General features: G+C 43.5%; 1 protein-coding gene across 2 annotated transcripts in view; it reads right to left on the reverse strand.

Annotated features, from left to right (window-relative positions):
- Positions 1–6,266: 6,266 nt before the first annotated feature.
- The window catches only part of LOC115073940 (ADP-ribosylation factor 1-like), a 38,724-nt gene continuing 27,389 nt past the window's right edge, over positions 6,267–17,601 (reverse strand). For both annotated transcript variants that reach the window (XM_029572940.1, XM_029572941.1), the window contains exons 4-5: positions 14,320–14,444; positions 6,267–8,858 (exon numbers count right to left, since the gene is read on the reverse strand). In XM_029572940.1, coding sequence (XP_029428800.1) covers positions 8,697–8,858; positions 14,320–14,444 — 287 coding nt within the window. In that variant the 3' untranslated portion in view covers positions 6,267–8,696. The remainder of the gene's footprint in view (positions 8,859–14,319; positions 14,445–17,601) is intronic.

Below are 17,601 nucleotides of genomic sequence, written 5' to 3' on the forward strand. Positions count from 1 at the left end.
TAATTAGGGTGGGAGTTCGAGAGTCCCACTCAGATAACGCTGCCACCAAAGCTGTTGACGTCCAAAGCCTGGACATCCAAACAGTAATGTCTGGAGAAGGTATGCAGCGACTTCCAGGTCACTGCCCTGCAAATCTCCTGCGGTGAAACCAAATGACTTTCCGCTCAGGAAGCTGCTTGCGACAGTCAACTGCACTTTCAAAACCTCTGGGATAGGCCGCCTACACCATGTGTACGTGGCAGCAATGGCCTCTTTCCACCAGCGGGCTATAGCTGATTTGGATGCTTTCTGGCTCTTCTTAGGACCGCTCCACAAGACAGATGATCTGAGAGTCAAACGGCATTAGTGACCACCACATAACGCAAAAGAACCCTCTTGACATCTAGATGCTGCAACTCTCGTGCATGAGGCGACTCCCAAGTTGGCATCAGTAAAAGCCAGGAGCTCCAACTGATTCAGATGGAAAGCTGAAACAACCTTCGGCAGAAAGGAGGGAACTGTTCGGAGAGACCCCGGAATCCAAAAAGCGTAGGAAAGGCTCCCAAGAAAGGGCTTGCAACTCAGACATTCACCTAGCAGAACAGATGGCAACTCTGAAGACTGTGTTTTTGGTGAAGTCCTTCAAAGAGGTCTTCTTAACGGGTTCGAAACGGGCCTCACACAACACCTTGAGCACCAAATCCAGACTCCATGACTGAAATACAGGCCAGACTGGGGGATTTAAATGCTTCACTCCACAGAGAAAAATGGACCACATCAGGATGAACCGCCAGTGTCGCCCCCCTGAACTTAGCCTCTAAGGCATCCCAAGGCCGCCACCTGCACCCGTAGGGAATTAAAAGACAATCCCTTGGAAAGACTGTTCTGCAAGAAAGCCAAGTTCTGGGCCACAGAGGACTGACTAGGGAGGACTCCCCGCTCACAACACCAAGATTCGAAAACCTTCCAAACCCAGGCATAAGTTAAAGAAGTAGAGGTCTTCTTTGCTCAAAGCAGGGTTGTAATGACATCCGCAGGATAGCCTTTCTTCCTCAACAGCTGCCTCTGAAAAGCCAGGCTGCAAGACAAAAGCAATCCAGCCTGTCGAAAAATATAGGTCCCTGACACAGAACGTTCTGAAGATGATTCAGGTGCAGGGGGCCGTCCACTGCTAGATTGACAAGGTCTGCGAACCAGAGTCTCCAGGGCCACCAAGATTACCTTTCCGGGATGAATTTCTATCCTTCTGAGAATCTTGCCTATTAGACGCCATGGAGGAAACAGAGCAGAATGTTGGTCAGCCACGGGAGCACCAAGGCATCGACTCCTCCTGCTCTGTGTTCTCTCTTGCAACTGAAGAAGCACGGAGCCTTGGCATTCCCTTGAGTCGCTGTCAAGTCCAGATGGGGAGGACCCCATCTGCAAGAGACGAGGCTCATTGCTTCGTTAGAGAGCTCCCCACTCTCCCAGGTCCAACCTCTGATGGCTCAGAAAATCCACCTGCACGTTGTCGATCCCTGCTATGTGAGAGGCTACAAGCAAGGCCAAATACTGTTCTGCCCAGGCCATCAGCTGCTCTGCTTCCAAGGCCACTGGAAGACTCTTGGTCCCCCCTTGACAGTTTATGTAGGCCACTGTTGTTGCATTGTCCGATAGGACTCACACCGCCCGGGTTGAGCAAGAGCGGAAGAAGACTCTGCAAAGCTAACCACACTGCTCGTTTCCAGGTGACTGATGGACCACTATGCTTCCTCCTGCAACCATCGACCCTGGACAGACAGTGACTGGCACACTGCCCCCCAACTGGAGAGGCTGGCATCTGTAGTCACTACCACCCACTGAGGCACTTCGAGATCCACCCCATGCCTCAGGTGGTCCTGAATAAGCCACCAGACAAGACTTGACCTGGCAGATTCAGTGAGAGGCAAGGGGACGTGAAACTCCTCCATCGGATCCCAACGGGACAGCAATGCTCTCTGCAAGGGCCTCATATGAGCAAAGGCCCATGGAACCAACTCCAGTGTGGATGCCATGGAGCCAAGGACCTGCAAATAATCCCAGACACTGGGCAGAGATGCCTCTAGGAGCCAAACCTGTGTCTACAGCTTGATGGCTCTCTTTTCCAAGCAGGAAGACCTTGCCCACACGCGTATCAAACCGTGCCTCTAAGAAACTCAGGACTTCAGCAGGATGAAGATGATTCTTGGACTGATTCACAACCCAACCAAGGGACTGCAAATGTCACAGGACCGTATCCACCACTTGCTTGCAGAGGGCCTCTGACTTCGCCCGAATGAGCCAGTCGTCCAGGTACGGGTGGACCAGGATCCCTTCCTTCCAAAGGGCTGCTGCTACCACCATTACTTTGGTGAACGTGTACGGAGCCGTTGCCAGGCCAAAAGGGCGGGCGCAGAAATGGAAATGCAAGCAGAGGACCGTGAACCGAAGAAATCTCTGGTGAGCCCTGTGGATGCCTATGTGCAGATATGCCTCCATCAGATCTAGGGAAGCCAAGAACTCCCCTCTGCGCACAGCTGCAATGATTGAGCGGAGGATCTCCATCCGAAAATGTGAGACTTTGAGGGACCTATTTACCTTCTTCAGGTCCAATATTGGACAGAAGAAACCCTCCTTTTTTGGTACCACGAAATAAATGGAATAACGGCCCGTGCCCCACTCCTCCTGGGAATAAGAATTAAGGTCCTCAGGCATTCCAGCTTGTGGATGGTCTGATTATGCCCCTCTTCACCGGCGAGACGCATGGGAAGATTACACAAGAGGTCCCGGAGAGGCCAAGCAAATTCTAAAGAGTAGCCGGTTGCGATGATATCTAGAACCCACTGGTCTGATGTTATCTTGACTCATTCCTCGTAAGAGGGACAACCGTCCACTTATAACTGGCGATGGAGGAATGGGTCGGCCGAATCTTATTGAGGCTGGCCACATCTCAACCCGCTTGTCGGCCACGAAAGGACAGAGACCAAGGTTGAGACCTCCCCGAGGTTTGCTTTGGCCCATCCCAGGTGGTCTGACAGAATCGCCTCTGACCCCGAAACAGAGAGCGGGTTGGGCTGAAAAGGTCTGGGCCCCTTAGATTTGTCTTCCGGCAGCCTATGAACTTTGTTATCCCCCAGAGACTTGATCAGTTGTTCCAAATCCTCACCAAAGAGGAACTTTCCTTTGAAGGGAAGCACACTGAGCTGGGCCTTGGAGAAACATCTGCCGCCGCATTGCACAACCACAAAAGCCTTCAAGTGGAAACGGTAGACAACATAGTCCTGGAAGAGGTTCGCAGGAGATCATACAGGGCCGTCCGCCCCATAGGTCACTGCCGCTTCCAAGTGCTCCAACTGCACTACCTCCTGTGGGTGGGGGAACGTCTCTGGAACTTAGAAGCTGTTGTACCTATTGGAGACTCGCCCGAAGCGTCAAGCTACTGCAGACCCTTGCGGCCACCAAAACGTTCTCTTGGTGACAGCTGACATCGAAGCATCCACCTTAGGTACCTTTAAACAGCTCCAGTCTCTCCTCTGGCAACAGGTAGCTTGTCCTTCGCTCTCCCTACCCACAGGCCCGCTTCTGGAGTATCCCACTCCTGGACCATCAGTTGCTGAACCAAAGCAGGAAAGGTAAAGGTCTTCGCCGGACCTCACAGCCCCGCCATAACTGGGTTCACCGTGTCCTGGATGGGAGCCTCTGGAGGGACTGATTCACAGCTCCGCCAGGTCATGCGGAGAAGACCAGGAGAAGAGAACACCAGGAGAAGAGAAGAGAACACCAGGAGAAGAGATCACATCTCACCCATTCTCAAGAACCTGCACTGGTTGCCTATACACTTCAGAATCATCCACAAATCCATCACTATTATCCACAAGGCCATACATCACCAAACAACGCTCGATTTACAAATTCCTCTCAGACAACACACTTCCACCAGGCCCATCAGAGAAGCCTACAAAGGATCACTCCATGTCCCCCAAACCAAAACCACTCACTACCTAACTTTCAGAGACCGAGCCTTTTCCACAGCCGGCCCTTCATTATGGAACTCTATCCCTCCGGAGCCGAGACAAGAACCATGCCTACCGACTTTTAGAAAAAGGCTTAAGACTTGGCTATTTAAACAAGCCTTCCCAGACCCGATCTAAATGATAGTAATTTTACAAGAGACAGCAAACTATACAATAGATTTCATATCATAATGTAAATAATGTAAATATTTTAATCCCTTCCGTTCGTCTCTCTTATTCTAATTTCTCTTCCCAGTTTTAAGACCCTGTTGTAATGTAACTTTTGTTCTCCTTGCACTTGTGTTTCGTTTCTTGTTCTCACCCCTTGTTTTATGTAAACCGGCATGATGTGGTTTCTAATCATGAATGCCGGTATAGAAAAACGCTAAATAAATAAATAAATAAATGCGGGATGAGGATTAAATTCATCCCGTTGAAAAAGACAAACGACCTTAGGATCGTCTCCATCCAAGGGTACTGCCTTCTCCACCTCATCCAGATCTGCTCCTGAGGAAAGAGGAGCTGCTGAGGAAGGGTCATTCTCCAAGGCACCCATGTGATTGTGCTCCATTGGAGCATGAACCTCTGAGGGGCCCTTGACCTTCTGCACCCAGATAGACCCTGAGGCTCCAGCTGCCTGGGGATCTTCCTTGGCAGCCCCTTGGGAACCTGAGGCCAATACAACCCCCAAGGCTGGACCTGGCTGGCCAAAAACATAAGGACATAAGGAGCACAAACTTCACAAACCGGCTGGACCCTGAAATCCCCCTCCCCCCCAGGGGACCAGGACCATCATCTGGGAGGTCATCAAATGGGTCCAGGGAACCACCTGGGCTCAAATCCACCAGCGAAAGTACAGGAGGAAGATCTCCTCCTCCCCCCGTGGCAGTTGAAAAGGAATCCAAAATGTCCACCGTTCCCACGCTCAATGGGAACAGGTCGGCCTTGTTCTCCCTGCCAGTAGTCCTACGACTTGCACCCTGGAGCCTGGACACCTTCACTACCATTGTGCCAGAAGAGCCCTCCCCACTGGGGAGGCACCTCGAAAAGAGGCCCGAGTGGGAGAGCTGCAAAGTCGGCTGTCCACAGGCCTCAACGCACACCACGCAGCACGTCAGCTGCCAGAAAAGCACGTACGCGACACGAGCCGACCACCTCCAGCAGCCACGGGACCCGGTAACCTCTCCAAACTCTGCTCCACCGCCGGAGCTCAAGCTGTAATACACAGAGCTGCTCACAGCTTCACCTCCACCGGCAGCTTTTTTCTTCTTAAAAACAGTACCTGCTAGGAGCGCAAGGATAATCCCAGATCCTCGCTGGGGCAGGGGAGGGAACCAGATCACCAGCTATCACCCTCAGTACTACAAACCTAGAGCAAGCAGGGGCACCAACCCAAGCTCCTGAAGAGCCTACGACCAGGGGGATGGTTCTCCCCCCCGGGACCTGCCAACTCCCTGGGAGGATGGAGAGATGTTCCTGTCCTGCTTGACAGCCGCAGCTTTTTTTTTTCCTTCAATATTATTATTTTAAGAACCTAAAAGTGGTTCAAGACTGCAGGTTTTGCACCATCTCCATCTGCTGGAGACAGCAAAATACTGAGGAGCTGCAGGTGGCACACCGGTTAAGCGGGGGTGCCCTCAGTTTTTCTCTGTCTCCATCTGCTGGAAGGGAGGCAAAACCCAGCAGTTTGGACTGATCCAGGTATGTACAGGGAATAAAGGTTTCAACTTACGTAATATATGCAGCTTGGCGTAGCCTGCATCAATTTATTAATGTGCTTTTTCATAGTAAGGTTTTCATCTAGCTGGATACCTAAATCCCATTCTTGCTCCCTCAGATCAATTTGAAAATTACCCAGCTCTGGAGGCGGAGGTTTAACTATGGAAGAATTTCTACTTAAGCAAATGATTTCAGTTTGTTTTTTTAAGGTTTAATATTAGTTTAATTTGAGATAGTTCTTGCTGTATTGCTTTCATAGAGGTTGAGAGTGTCAATGCAGTATTTTCAAATGTTTTAGAGAATGGAATGTAAAACTCATCAGCATACAAGAAGAAAGTAATTCCTAAATCCGGCAGTAATTTACACAGTGGGAGCATATAGATATTGAATAATGTTGTTGAGTGCTGAACCTTGAGGGATACCTGTATCAATATTTAAGGTATCAGATATGTGGTTGCCCAATTTGACTTGGAAAGTCCTATTAGACAGAAAGGAAGAGAGTCATCTGAGAACACAATAATTAAGCCCACACTCCCCAATACCATTTTGCAAGACCTCTTTCCAATTTCAAGACAGTTTATTTCAATACAGATCTCTTTTTATAGTGCATTTACCAGAGAAATTACATGGTTAAAAAAAATTCAGATTTAGGTCCAATGGTTCATCAAATTTCATACTGTACAGTCAATATGTACAGTAAAATTAAACTTTAAAGCTTCACATTTTTAAACATGAACATATCAAATTCCTGACTAAACATGTTTTTCTCTTTTATCATCAAATAGTCTAAAGTTGATTTTTTAATTTTTAAAAGCGCTATAATTCCTGTCCCTTCAAAATGACTAAAGCTGATAGTTTAACAAAGTTTGTAAAAAGAAAAAAAAAAGAAAAAAGGTAACTGCACATTTTGCTCAACGTACAGCTGTCTGTGCTATCCATCGCTGCAGATGGTGTACAAGAAGCCATCACTCTCCTTCCCATAATGGAAGAGGGGAAATTCAAAGTGACACAGAAATGCTCTGATCAAATGGACACATTTCATCTGCTGTTGTCAGACACCAACCAGTGGTGAGAAACACTTCTGAAAATGCTCGGATTTTCTTTTGCTGGCATATAGAATTTACCTTGAAGGAATAAGTGATTGGTCCCAGATTGAATTTCCAATCAACTCTAGTTTTCATGGGTCAAAAGTCAAACAGCAGATTTCATCATTATGGAAATACAGGAAAAAAAAAAAGACAAACCGCAACCACCCACAATAAACTATTTTTGTGACTAATCAAAAAGTTAAGAGGTGGTCTTTTGCATAGACTGCCGATATTAGGCCTAGAAAATATGGGAAAATAGAAAAAAATAGATAGGCAATGGGTTAAATGAAGCATACTCTGACTCAAAATCTCAATGGTCTATTTTTGAAATAAAGACTGTTTTAACATATAAAGTGCCCTATTAACTATAAAGTGACTGATGACAATTTAGGGATGGCATTTGGATTTCCTACCCCCAGTCAAAACACAATGAAATGTGTACACAGAAGAGTGATGCAGAGGTTTACAGATTTCTTAAGGCAATATAGAAAAGCAAAAAGGCATCAGAGAAGCTCCTGATCTTCACTGAGACAACCACCAGAAGCTTGTTCTCAAGAAGTTAATTTTGCACAGAAATGCAGAAATGTAATTTGGAAGCATTTAATATTTTCTTCTTGGACACCAAAATACTCTGAATTTGCAACAGACCTATGAATTCCTGAAACTGAAATAAACTTAAATTGTTAGTAAATTAGAATATTACTGTACATATTCCTTCTAAATACTGAATACCTATTCAAAAGTAGGATATTCTGTACAAAAACAGAGTGAGAGCAGAAATCTCAGAAGCCTTCACTTCCCAATATAATGAATGAAGAACTGCAACGATATTCAAAGGAGGTGATCTAATCAAGAGTTTTCTCCCACGAAACATCAATGCATCCAAATAATCAGTAATTAGGTTTTAGCTTGACATATCGATGCTAAATTATTTTAGTAAGTATAACCTCCCTATCTATTATCCTCTTTAAAAATCATACAGAACATATCATGCAATTACCCATATGATCATTTTCATGGAGGGATGAGGCCACAAACAGTAAAGCACCAAACAGGGGTAGGGGAGGGATAGGAACTAAAGAGGAGTAGTAATAGGAGAAATGCTATCCCTTCCCCAACCCTGTCACTGCACACACACGAAAACAGGATCGATAAAAGGGATGTTTCAGAAGAAGGAACAAGCACCCATAAGCAGCAGTAATTCGGGCATTTCTCCTTTTGCTGCTTTAATATCTTGTTTCCTTCTTCATGAAAGTGCAGACACTGCATCCGCTGTACAAATCAGCAAGATGCCTGAGAAGTATGTTCAAAAGAAGAAAATTGACCCAATGTAAAATCACCACATAATTAAAATAAATTCAAAAGTTCCATTTGTGTTCAATGACCAACATAACCCAGAAGACTTAATTAGGTACACAGAAATAATAGGTTTTGTTTTGAGGGGCTTTACAATACTGCAAACAGGAAACATTTGGTTGGTTGTCAGCCAAACTTGAAAGCTTTCAATTGCTTGGAGTTTTTTGGGGAAGAACTCTAGAGGACATCTTTGGCTACATTAGGCTTCATGTAGGCGTATCAACGTTGAACATATGCAGAAAAATGCAGAACAGTTGCAGCTGAATCTGTTTGACATTTTCAAGTTTCACCTTCTCAAAAATGCAAAGGCTCTTTAGCTATCAAGTACCATAAAGTCCCCTGAAATGTCTTTTGCATATGTCAAAAACACTATGTTGAAAGCTATGGAAATGAAACGTAGTGTTTTCCAATCTGTAATACTGTTTTACAGCACGTATAAGGCACAGTGTGAGATAGCTGCTCCCACTCAAACACACAGACACACATGCTCTAACGCGGACAGAGGCTGGCTGGTTCTGCCAAGATGTCTGAAGAATGGAATGGATCACTTCTGGTTCTTGAGCTGGTTTGAGAGCCAGTCTAATCCCTCATAGAGCCCATCTCCACTTGTGGCACATGTGGCTTGGATATACCAGTTTCTATGACGAAGAGAATGTAGGCCTAATTTGTCTGTGATCTCTGCAGCATTCATAGCATTGGGGAGATCCTGGAAAATGAAAAAGCAATCAAGATTGTAAAATCATCATGTGAAGAGTGGGAACAAAAACATTCTTTAAAGGAAAAACTCAATTAAGGCCTGGGTTTATGGTAAAGTAAACCTCAAATACACAAAATAAAAAAAAAAACCCCATCACATTTAATTTGCAAGGTAGTGTGCGCCTTCACCACAGGTCGAAAGTTTACATAGCCATGCATATGAAGGCATATTATAAAGCAAGGGTAGACTACTGATCCTGGCGTGCCAAACAGGACCGGTTTTCAGGATATCCACAATGCATAGCTAGGAGATATTTGTATACAATGGAGGCAGTACATGAAAATAGATCTCATGCATATTGCAGATATCCAGAAAACCTGACCAGTCTGTGGCACTCCAGGACCAGAGCTGCCTAATCTCTGCTGTAACTCCCCAAAAAAGCAATATTCCAGAGTGACCACAAGAGGGCAACGCTGTTCTCCAGTCAGCCAGCATCTCACTGACTGAGCCCATCCTCCTGGCAGTCAGGAGAAGAGAACAATTCTATATAGATTTGCATCTGGATACTGCTGTGTGTCATTATGCACAGAAAGAAAAATGTACTAAAGCTGTACAAATAAACTTGCCACATTAATCTAATTGGAGTTTTGTGGTTATGTTTTAACTTGTTTTGCGTTTCATGTGTTTTAATTATGAATCCAATGTAATCCACACTGAACAAAATTTGGAAGATGCAGAACAGAAAAGATTTCAAAGTGATATTGGAAAGAAAAATCTTTATATTAGCAATGTTTCCCGGATACTGGGGTTCAATGCTGGAGAGGCTGTGGCCAGACAGGTACATATATTCACATATGCTGGTTTTACCCAGATGGTAGCAGTTTCTGGAAGCAAGTTACCTAAGAAATTGCTGATATCCTTAATGTTCCAGTTTAAGTGACAGCTACTTGGCCCAACATAACCTGACTTAAACCAATGTTGGTTATTCTGCTTGTTTCAGTTGGATTTATGAAATTGTGTTTAAATATTTCACAATTTTAATTTAAAAAAATTAAAAAAAAAAGAGGGGAGGTTTTTATGACCCATGATTGAAATACCAATGGGATGACAATTTTGCTTCCGCTGTTTTTCTGAGGTCTTTTCCTCTCTAGAAATAATAAAATTTGAATAAATAGAAAATTGCTTACAAATTTTAATGAGGTATTCCTTTTCTAGAAGGAAACCATTTAGAAAAGAAAAAGAAAAGTAGTTGGTGGATGGCCAGCCCAATACGGAAAGTTCAGAGAGGAAATGCCAAACCCAACAGTAAAAAAAAACAAAACACCCATCCACAGGTGTAATAGAGTGTGTGAGTGAGTGTGAGTGAGGGGGGGTATTTAAATCAAAATTAGTTGATTGCTAGTCTGAATACTTGCACTGGTCAAAATGCAGAAGTCAAAATTACTGATACAAACAAGTGCCAGGTCAGGTCCCATTATTCAGTTTAATTATTCAGAAAATCCAAAAGGTGGTTAATTAAACCTCCAGCACTTGCAGCTGCTAAATACTTCACCTTGAAGAATCCAGCAGCTGCAAGGGCATGCAAGTGGTTCAGCTCAGGCAGCACCACAGCTGGTAACTGGAAATATCCAGATATTTCCTGAGTTTTGGGAATGGGAATCCAATCATAGCACTGTGCAATATATCAGAACAGCCTCAGAACAATGAATATTGTTCCTAGGCCTCTAGTCAGCCAAGCATCACAAACTGATCAGCTTGACAGAACAAACATTTAAAATTACTGCAACTGTGACCAGATCAGAAAACATCTAACTGTAGCCTGCAATTAACACCATTAATTCAAATTAAAGTGACACTACAGCACAGACTTGAAACTATAGAAAATCATCTTAAGGTGAGAAATCTGCACCCAGTTCACTTCCCCAGTCAAGAGAAGATGACGACAATGATTACATTCAGGTGATTTTTACATTTTCTCAGAATTCACAAGCAATCCTGGAATGCAAGGCTGAACCCATTAGGATCAGAAACATGATTTAACCTCAGGAAAGCGTGCAAACTAAAGCAGTTTTATTTGAAAGAGGGAACATTACTAGTGTCTGACAAATTAAGACAAGAGGAAAAATTGAAATAAATGCAGCGTAAAATGGAACATAATTGGAATTATTCATTCCCCAGGTCCCCAAGTTCCATTAACCAGAAATAAAGGCTTAGGTATTTAACTCCTCAAATCCATAATACCTTAACATAAATATGGAATCATACATTATACCACATTTTTACTGGTATATTAAAAGATGTAGTGTACTAGCTTTTCCATAGCACCACCCTGGGTGAACCGAAACCAGTCAGATCTGGGACGTTAAGTAGGGTCAGGCCTGGCTAATACCTGATGTAAGAACATAAGAAATTGCCATGCTGGGTCAGACCAAGGGTCCATCAAACCCAGCATCCTGTTTCCAACAGAGGCCAAACCAGGCCACAAGAACCTGGAAAGTACCCAAACACCAAGAAGATCCCATGCTACTGATGCAATTAATAGCAGTGGCTATTCCCTAAGTAAACTTGATTAATAGCCGTTAATGGATGTAGAATGCAGAAGGTTACAGCAAACCACTGCAGTATCCTGCTAAGAATGTCATCGTCACATGGTGGGCCATGATCACTAAAGTTAGAACATAAGAAAATGCCATACTGGGTCAGACCAAGGGTCCATCAAGCCCAGCATCCTGTTTCCAACAGTGGCCAATCCAGGCCATAAGAACCTGGCAAGTACCCAAAAACTAAGTCTATTCCATGTTACCATTGCTAATGGCAGTGGCTATTCTCTAAGTGAACTTAATAGCAGGTAATGGACTTCTCCTCCAAGAACTTATCCAATCCTTTTTTAAACACCGCTATACTAACTGCACTAACCACATCCTCTGGCAACAATTTCCAGAGTTTAATTGTGCACTGAGTAAAAAAGAACTTTCTCCGATTAGTTTTAAATGTGCCCCATGCTAACTTCATGGCGTGCCCCCTAGTCTTTCTACTATCCGAAAGAGTAAATAACTGATTCACATCTACCCGTTCTAGACCTCTCATGATTTTAAACACCTCTATCATATCCCCCCTCAGTCGTCTCTTCTCCAAGCTGAAAAGTCCTAACCTCTTTAGTCTTTCCTCATAGGGGAGTTGTTCCATTCCCCTTATTTTGGTAGCCCTTCTCTGTACCTTCTCCATCGCAATTATATCTTTTTTGAGATGCGGCGACCAGAACTGTACACAGTATTCAAGGTGCGGTCTCACCATGGAGCGATACAGAGGCATTATGACATTTTCTGTTTTATTCACCATTCCCTTTCTAATTCCCAACATTCTGTTTGCTTTTTTGACTGCCGCAGCACACTGAACCGATTTCAATGTGTTATCCACCATGACACCTAGATCTCTTTCTTGGGTTGTAGCACCTAATATGGAACCTAACATTGTGTAACTATAGCATGGGTTATTTTTCCCTATATGCATCACCTTGCACTTATCCACATTAAATTTCATCTGCCATTTGGAAGCCCAATTTTCCAGTCTCACAAGGTCTTCCTGCAATTTATCACAATCTGCTTGTGATTTAACTACTCTGAACAATTTTTTGTCATCTGCAAATTTGATTACCTCACTCGTCGTATTTCTTTCCAGATCATTTATAAATATATTGAAAAGTAAGGGTCCCAATACAGATCCCTGAGGCACTCAGGATGTCCTTTGTCCTTTCAATTTATGGGCCAGCAATTTACTGGGCTTATCACCCTGTTCATAATATAATTGCTTCACTAAATCTAGTTGATATGCAACTTGGTCTGCATCTAACCCTTTTAATTCCTGACGGGTCTCTTCTAAACTGCGTAACGTAGTGGGTTTTTGTCCCTGCTTATGTTCTTTTTCTAGAGCTGAAATCCGGCTCAACACTTTTTGCCTCCTAAGTTCTTTTTGCTTCTTGTGATATGTGCCTAGACTAATAAAATTCCCCCGCATGGTGGCCTTCAACCCTTCCCACAGTGTCACTGGAGAGATCTCAGGAGTGCGTTAAAAAGTCTTCTATCTGGCCTCGCACTTTAGGAAAATATAATTTATGTTTTATTAAACTGTCATTCAGCTTTCAAAAACGAACTCCAGGATCCCATTGGGGCATCTCCACTTCCCACCACAACGGGGCATGGTCAGACCATGTAATATTTTCTATAATCAGCCTGCCTCGTGTGAGCGCTCAGATTTATCATCAATTAGGAAATAATCAATACATGAATACGTATCATGGGGCCTGGAATAAAATGAGCAATTGCGGCTACGTGGGTACAAAAGTCTCCATATATCAAGTAAATGCCAGTCTGTCATTAACCATGCCAGTGAACACCTATCTCCCTGAGTCGATCCACCCTTCCCTGAAGAGGTATCCTTGTCTATCTGAAGTGTCAAGTTAAAATCCCCCCCCAATCACTAAAAAGCCTCCATCCAAGAGAAGTAATTTCTGATTGATCTCATCCAATAACACTCCCTGATTGTGATTTGGGCAGTACACATTTACCAAAGTAAATTTACAGTTATAAATCTCCACCACCAATATGAGATATAGGCCTTTTGGGCCTTCCACCCTTTCACTCCTAAATCTTTTGCAAACAGTATTCCAACTCCGCTGTATTTACAATCCCGGAGTGCTGGCTGCAAAAGTTTGTATAAAATGAACAAGATACCTACCACCACCACATAGGTCTCATCTCCACTACATCTTTTTCTGTCCAATGAAAAACAGTACCACCACCTAAGATCGCAATTTTCTCCAGGACCTACATGGCTCTTAAAACTCTGCACCACATAAAACATTTAACAAGCTGATAGGTTTCAATTTCACGTGTTATCCTGGGCTTTGAATGTCAGCAGCAGGTTTGAACAATGCTGAAAATGCAAGAAGAGAAAGCAATACCAGAGCTAGAAAAGGACAGGCAAGAGGAAGAGACTTTTCTTACTCCTTTATGCAGTTCACAGAAACACAGATGCGCACGAGTCAAACCATAAACTGGACTGCTAGAAAATGTACATTTTCTCAATCTTATTTGCAACAAGTTGTGTGAAGAGTCACTAATTCCTTCAAAACCCAGGAGACCTGAATTTACAGGCTACATAATAAAAGAGAGAAATGAAAGCTAGCAGTAGTGGCTTTCCCTTCAGCACTGTACTCAACTTCCCAGAGAGGGAAATCAAAAACAAGAACAAAGGAAAAGTCAAGGTAGCATGTCAATAGTCAACCTGCGATCTCTGCCAGTATTTTTACCATAAGAGCTGGAGACTCTACGACAGATCTGATTCACTCGAAAATACAAGTCTGGCAAGTTACAAGCCTACTATTAATTTCAGTACTCAGCAGTATTTAGGAGTAGCTCAGTTCAAGTAGCCTGCTTCAACCTAGATAACAGGAAAACATCCAGGAACCTACCTGTTTGTTTGCAAAAACTAGTAACACAGCATCTCTGAGTTCATCTTCTGCCAACATTCGTGTCAATTCTTCCCTGGCTTCATTTACTCTCTCTCGGTCATTGCTGTCCACGACAAATATTAAACCTTGGAACAAAAATCAAAAGAAAGCACTCATAAAATGCTGGGTAATAAAAGCACATTTGAAGTGAATTTCTAACAATTTTTCAGTGCTATCTTCTCCTTGTCCAAAACCTTGTGTTGATAACCAAAAGAGGCAATATACAAAGTGGAAAATATATTAGCCACATGGATTAAGGACAAAACATTCTAGAAAGCAGAACCCAATTACAAACAACCATGTAATAAAAGCAGGCATTGATTTGACCTCAGTTTTCAAATTTAATCAGTGCTTTTTTTTTTCTCTGATTGCTATGTATAAAGGTTAGCAGAGTTGCTTATCTGTAACAGGTGTTCTTCCAGTACAGCAGGATGTAGTCCTCACATGTGGGTGACATCACTGGACGGAGCTCTAGCATGGAAAACTTTTCTGTTAAAGTTTCTAGAACTTTTGACTGGCACACTGAGCCTGCCCAGCATGCCATAAACCCTGTAGCCACAGGGGTCTCCCTTCAGTCTCGTTTGTAGCAAAAGGTGCGAGCGAAAAATAAAAATAAAATGTTTCCTACCCAACTCCGCAGGGTGACGGGTGGGTTTCATAAGGACTACATCCTGCTGTCCTGGGAGAACACCTGTTACAGGTAAGCAACTATGCTTTCTCCCAGGACAAGCAGGATGGTAGTCCTCACATGTGGGTGATTAGCAAGCTATAGGTTGACTCATATTTATTTGGACCAACAGCTTACAACTTATGCAATAGGCACAACTGGTATACTGATGGGAAAATGAGGCAGCCTGAATATCACAGCAGATTGGATGTGGAAGGAGTTGGGATTATACTGGAAATAAATTCTTCAAGACGGATTGCCCAAAGGCAGAGTCTTGACATCCTTCCTTGTTCAGGCAGTAATGTGCTGCAAATGTGTGAAGAGAGCTCCATGTTGCAGCTTTACAGATCTCAGCAATCGGTACTGAACGATAGTGTGCTACTGAGGTTGCCATGGCTCTTACTGAGTGCGCCTTCACTCGTCCCAGGAGAGAAGACCTGCTTTTTCATAGCAGAATTCAATACAGTCTGTTAGCCAGTTGGAGAGAGTTTGTTTGCCCACTGCAACTCCTAGTCTGTTTTTGTCAAAAGAAACAGAGTTGGGTGGATTTCCTATGGACTGAAGTGCGGTCTAGGTAAAATGCAAGTGCACGTTTGGGTTATATGCTGGGGGCAAGATGGCGGCGTAGGCAGACGTGTACACGCTGAGCTCCGTTACCTGCAATTTTGTTTCAGCAAAAAAAAAAAATGCCTGCCAAGCGGAAAGGCAAGCTCCGAATTTTTCCCTCGGATACGGAGCTTATGGCTGCCCAGCGTCTTATAACAACTTACACGACTGTGAAGGACCAGGAGAGTGGGGGAGCGAAGTCCGTTGAAAGTGCTACCGAGGAAGCGATAGCCTTTCCAGGAGAGGTGACTCTTAGCCCCCCAGATCCTCGGAGGCCCGAAATTGTTCTTTCCCCCCTCTGCCCGGAGGCCGCTGAACCACAGACACAGGAAGTGGCTCTGTTGGAAGCAGCGCAGGGAGGTCAGAGGGCGTTGGCAGCTGAAACGCCGAAACAACTTTCAGCAATCCCCGGTACATCAGGGGCGGAGGATATCGAGGAGCCCCCCGTATCAACCCCGATTCGGAGAGAGGATGCAGAAAGTCTAAGGAGCGCGTTTGTTACAACGCAAGGGGGAAATCAACTGGCTGGAATATCGCCGGTCAATTCGATCGGAAACTACCAGGATAATATGGAAATTATAGAACATAAAGTGGAGATATGTGAAAATCAGATTGAGGAAATAAAACCAAAATTGCTAGTAATGGAGGCTGATGTAAAGAAAACACAGGAATGCAATGTGAAGATTATAAAGGATATCACTATGGTCTCAAGGAGGCTGGAATCCATGGAGAACTATTCCAGACACTTAAATCTGAGATTCCTGAACTTTCCGAAAATTGTTGGTGAACTGCCATATATTACTTTGAAAAAATATCTTGCAGAGAATTTAAAATTTCAAGAGGGAGAAATTCCTCTGATAAATAAATTGTATTATCTACCAAAGTCAAATAAAAATAAAGAAGTTTTGCAAATAAATGTTAATGTGAATGAAGGGAACCTAACTAGATTTCTGGAGGATTCTGCTTTGGAATTCTATGAAACAGCTACATTAATGGTATCTTTTATAACCGAAAAAGATATTAATGAAATAATGAAACGGTACTTTAAAAATATTTCGGTTCAATTTAGGGGGACTTCAATACGTGTTTTCCCAGATTATGCACCCATTACACAAAGCAGGAGACGCAAGTTTCTTGCAATGCGACCGCAAGTAATTACACTTGGTTTTTCCTATGTTTTAAAATACCCATGTAAATGTCGTTAGGTCTGCAAAAGACATATTTGCTTTCCAATACCCTGAGCAGTTGAAGTCATTTATCAACGCAAGGAAGGTTATATCTCCTTCCGTAATAGTGCCATAGACGAGGATTTAAAAAATATATGGTAATCTTCTACTACGTTAGGCTGGTTGCATGCAATAATATGTTTAGTCTTATACTTCCTGTGGTTACTGTCCCCATTGATATATTTCTTTTGTTGTTTAATGCAATATGTAAAAGTGATGATGTAAGAGAAATTTCTTGTAAAATTATGGTAAAGATTGTACAAATTGCATTTCTTTTCTGTAGTAAGTTAACACTTGCTGTAATTTTGAAAATTAGAAAAAAAAAAAAATGCAAGTGCACGTTTATAATCCAAAGTGTGAAACACTCTCGCCCTGGTGAGAGTGAGGCCTTGGGAAAAAGGTGAGCAAGACTATAGACTGATTCAGGTGAAAGTCGGTTACCACCTTGGGAAGGAATTTAGGATGGGTACGTAGGAACACTATGTCATGTAGGAACCTGGTATAGGGTGAGTATGTGACAAGTGCTTGTAACACACTAACCCTTCGAGAAGATGTAATGGCTACTAGGAAGAGAACTTTCCATGTAAGAAATTTAACATCGCAGGAGTGCAAAGTCTCAAACGGGGAGCGCATGAGTCTTGTACTACGTTTAGATCACATTCAATGATTGGTGGCCGTAGAGGGGGCTTAAGTTGTAGTAGGCCCCTCAAACCTACTCACAAGGGGTTGCGCTGTTACCGGGGC

The sequence above is a fragment of the Rhinatrema bivittatum genome, chromosome 12 (assembly GCF_901001135.1).
Source record: "Rhinatrema bivittatum chromosome 12, aRhiBiv1.1, whole genome shotgun sequence".
In the NCBI taxonomy this organism is placed as follows: Eukaryota; Metazoa; Chordata; class Amphibia; order Gymnophiona; family Rhinatrematidae; genus Rhinatrema; species Rhinatrema bivittatum.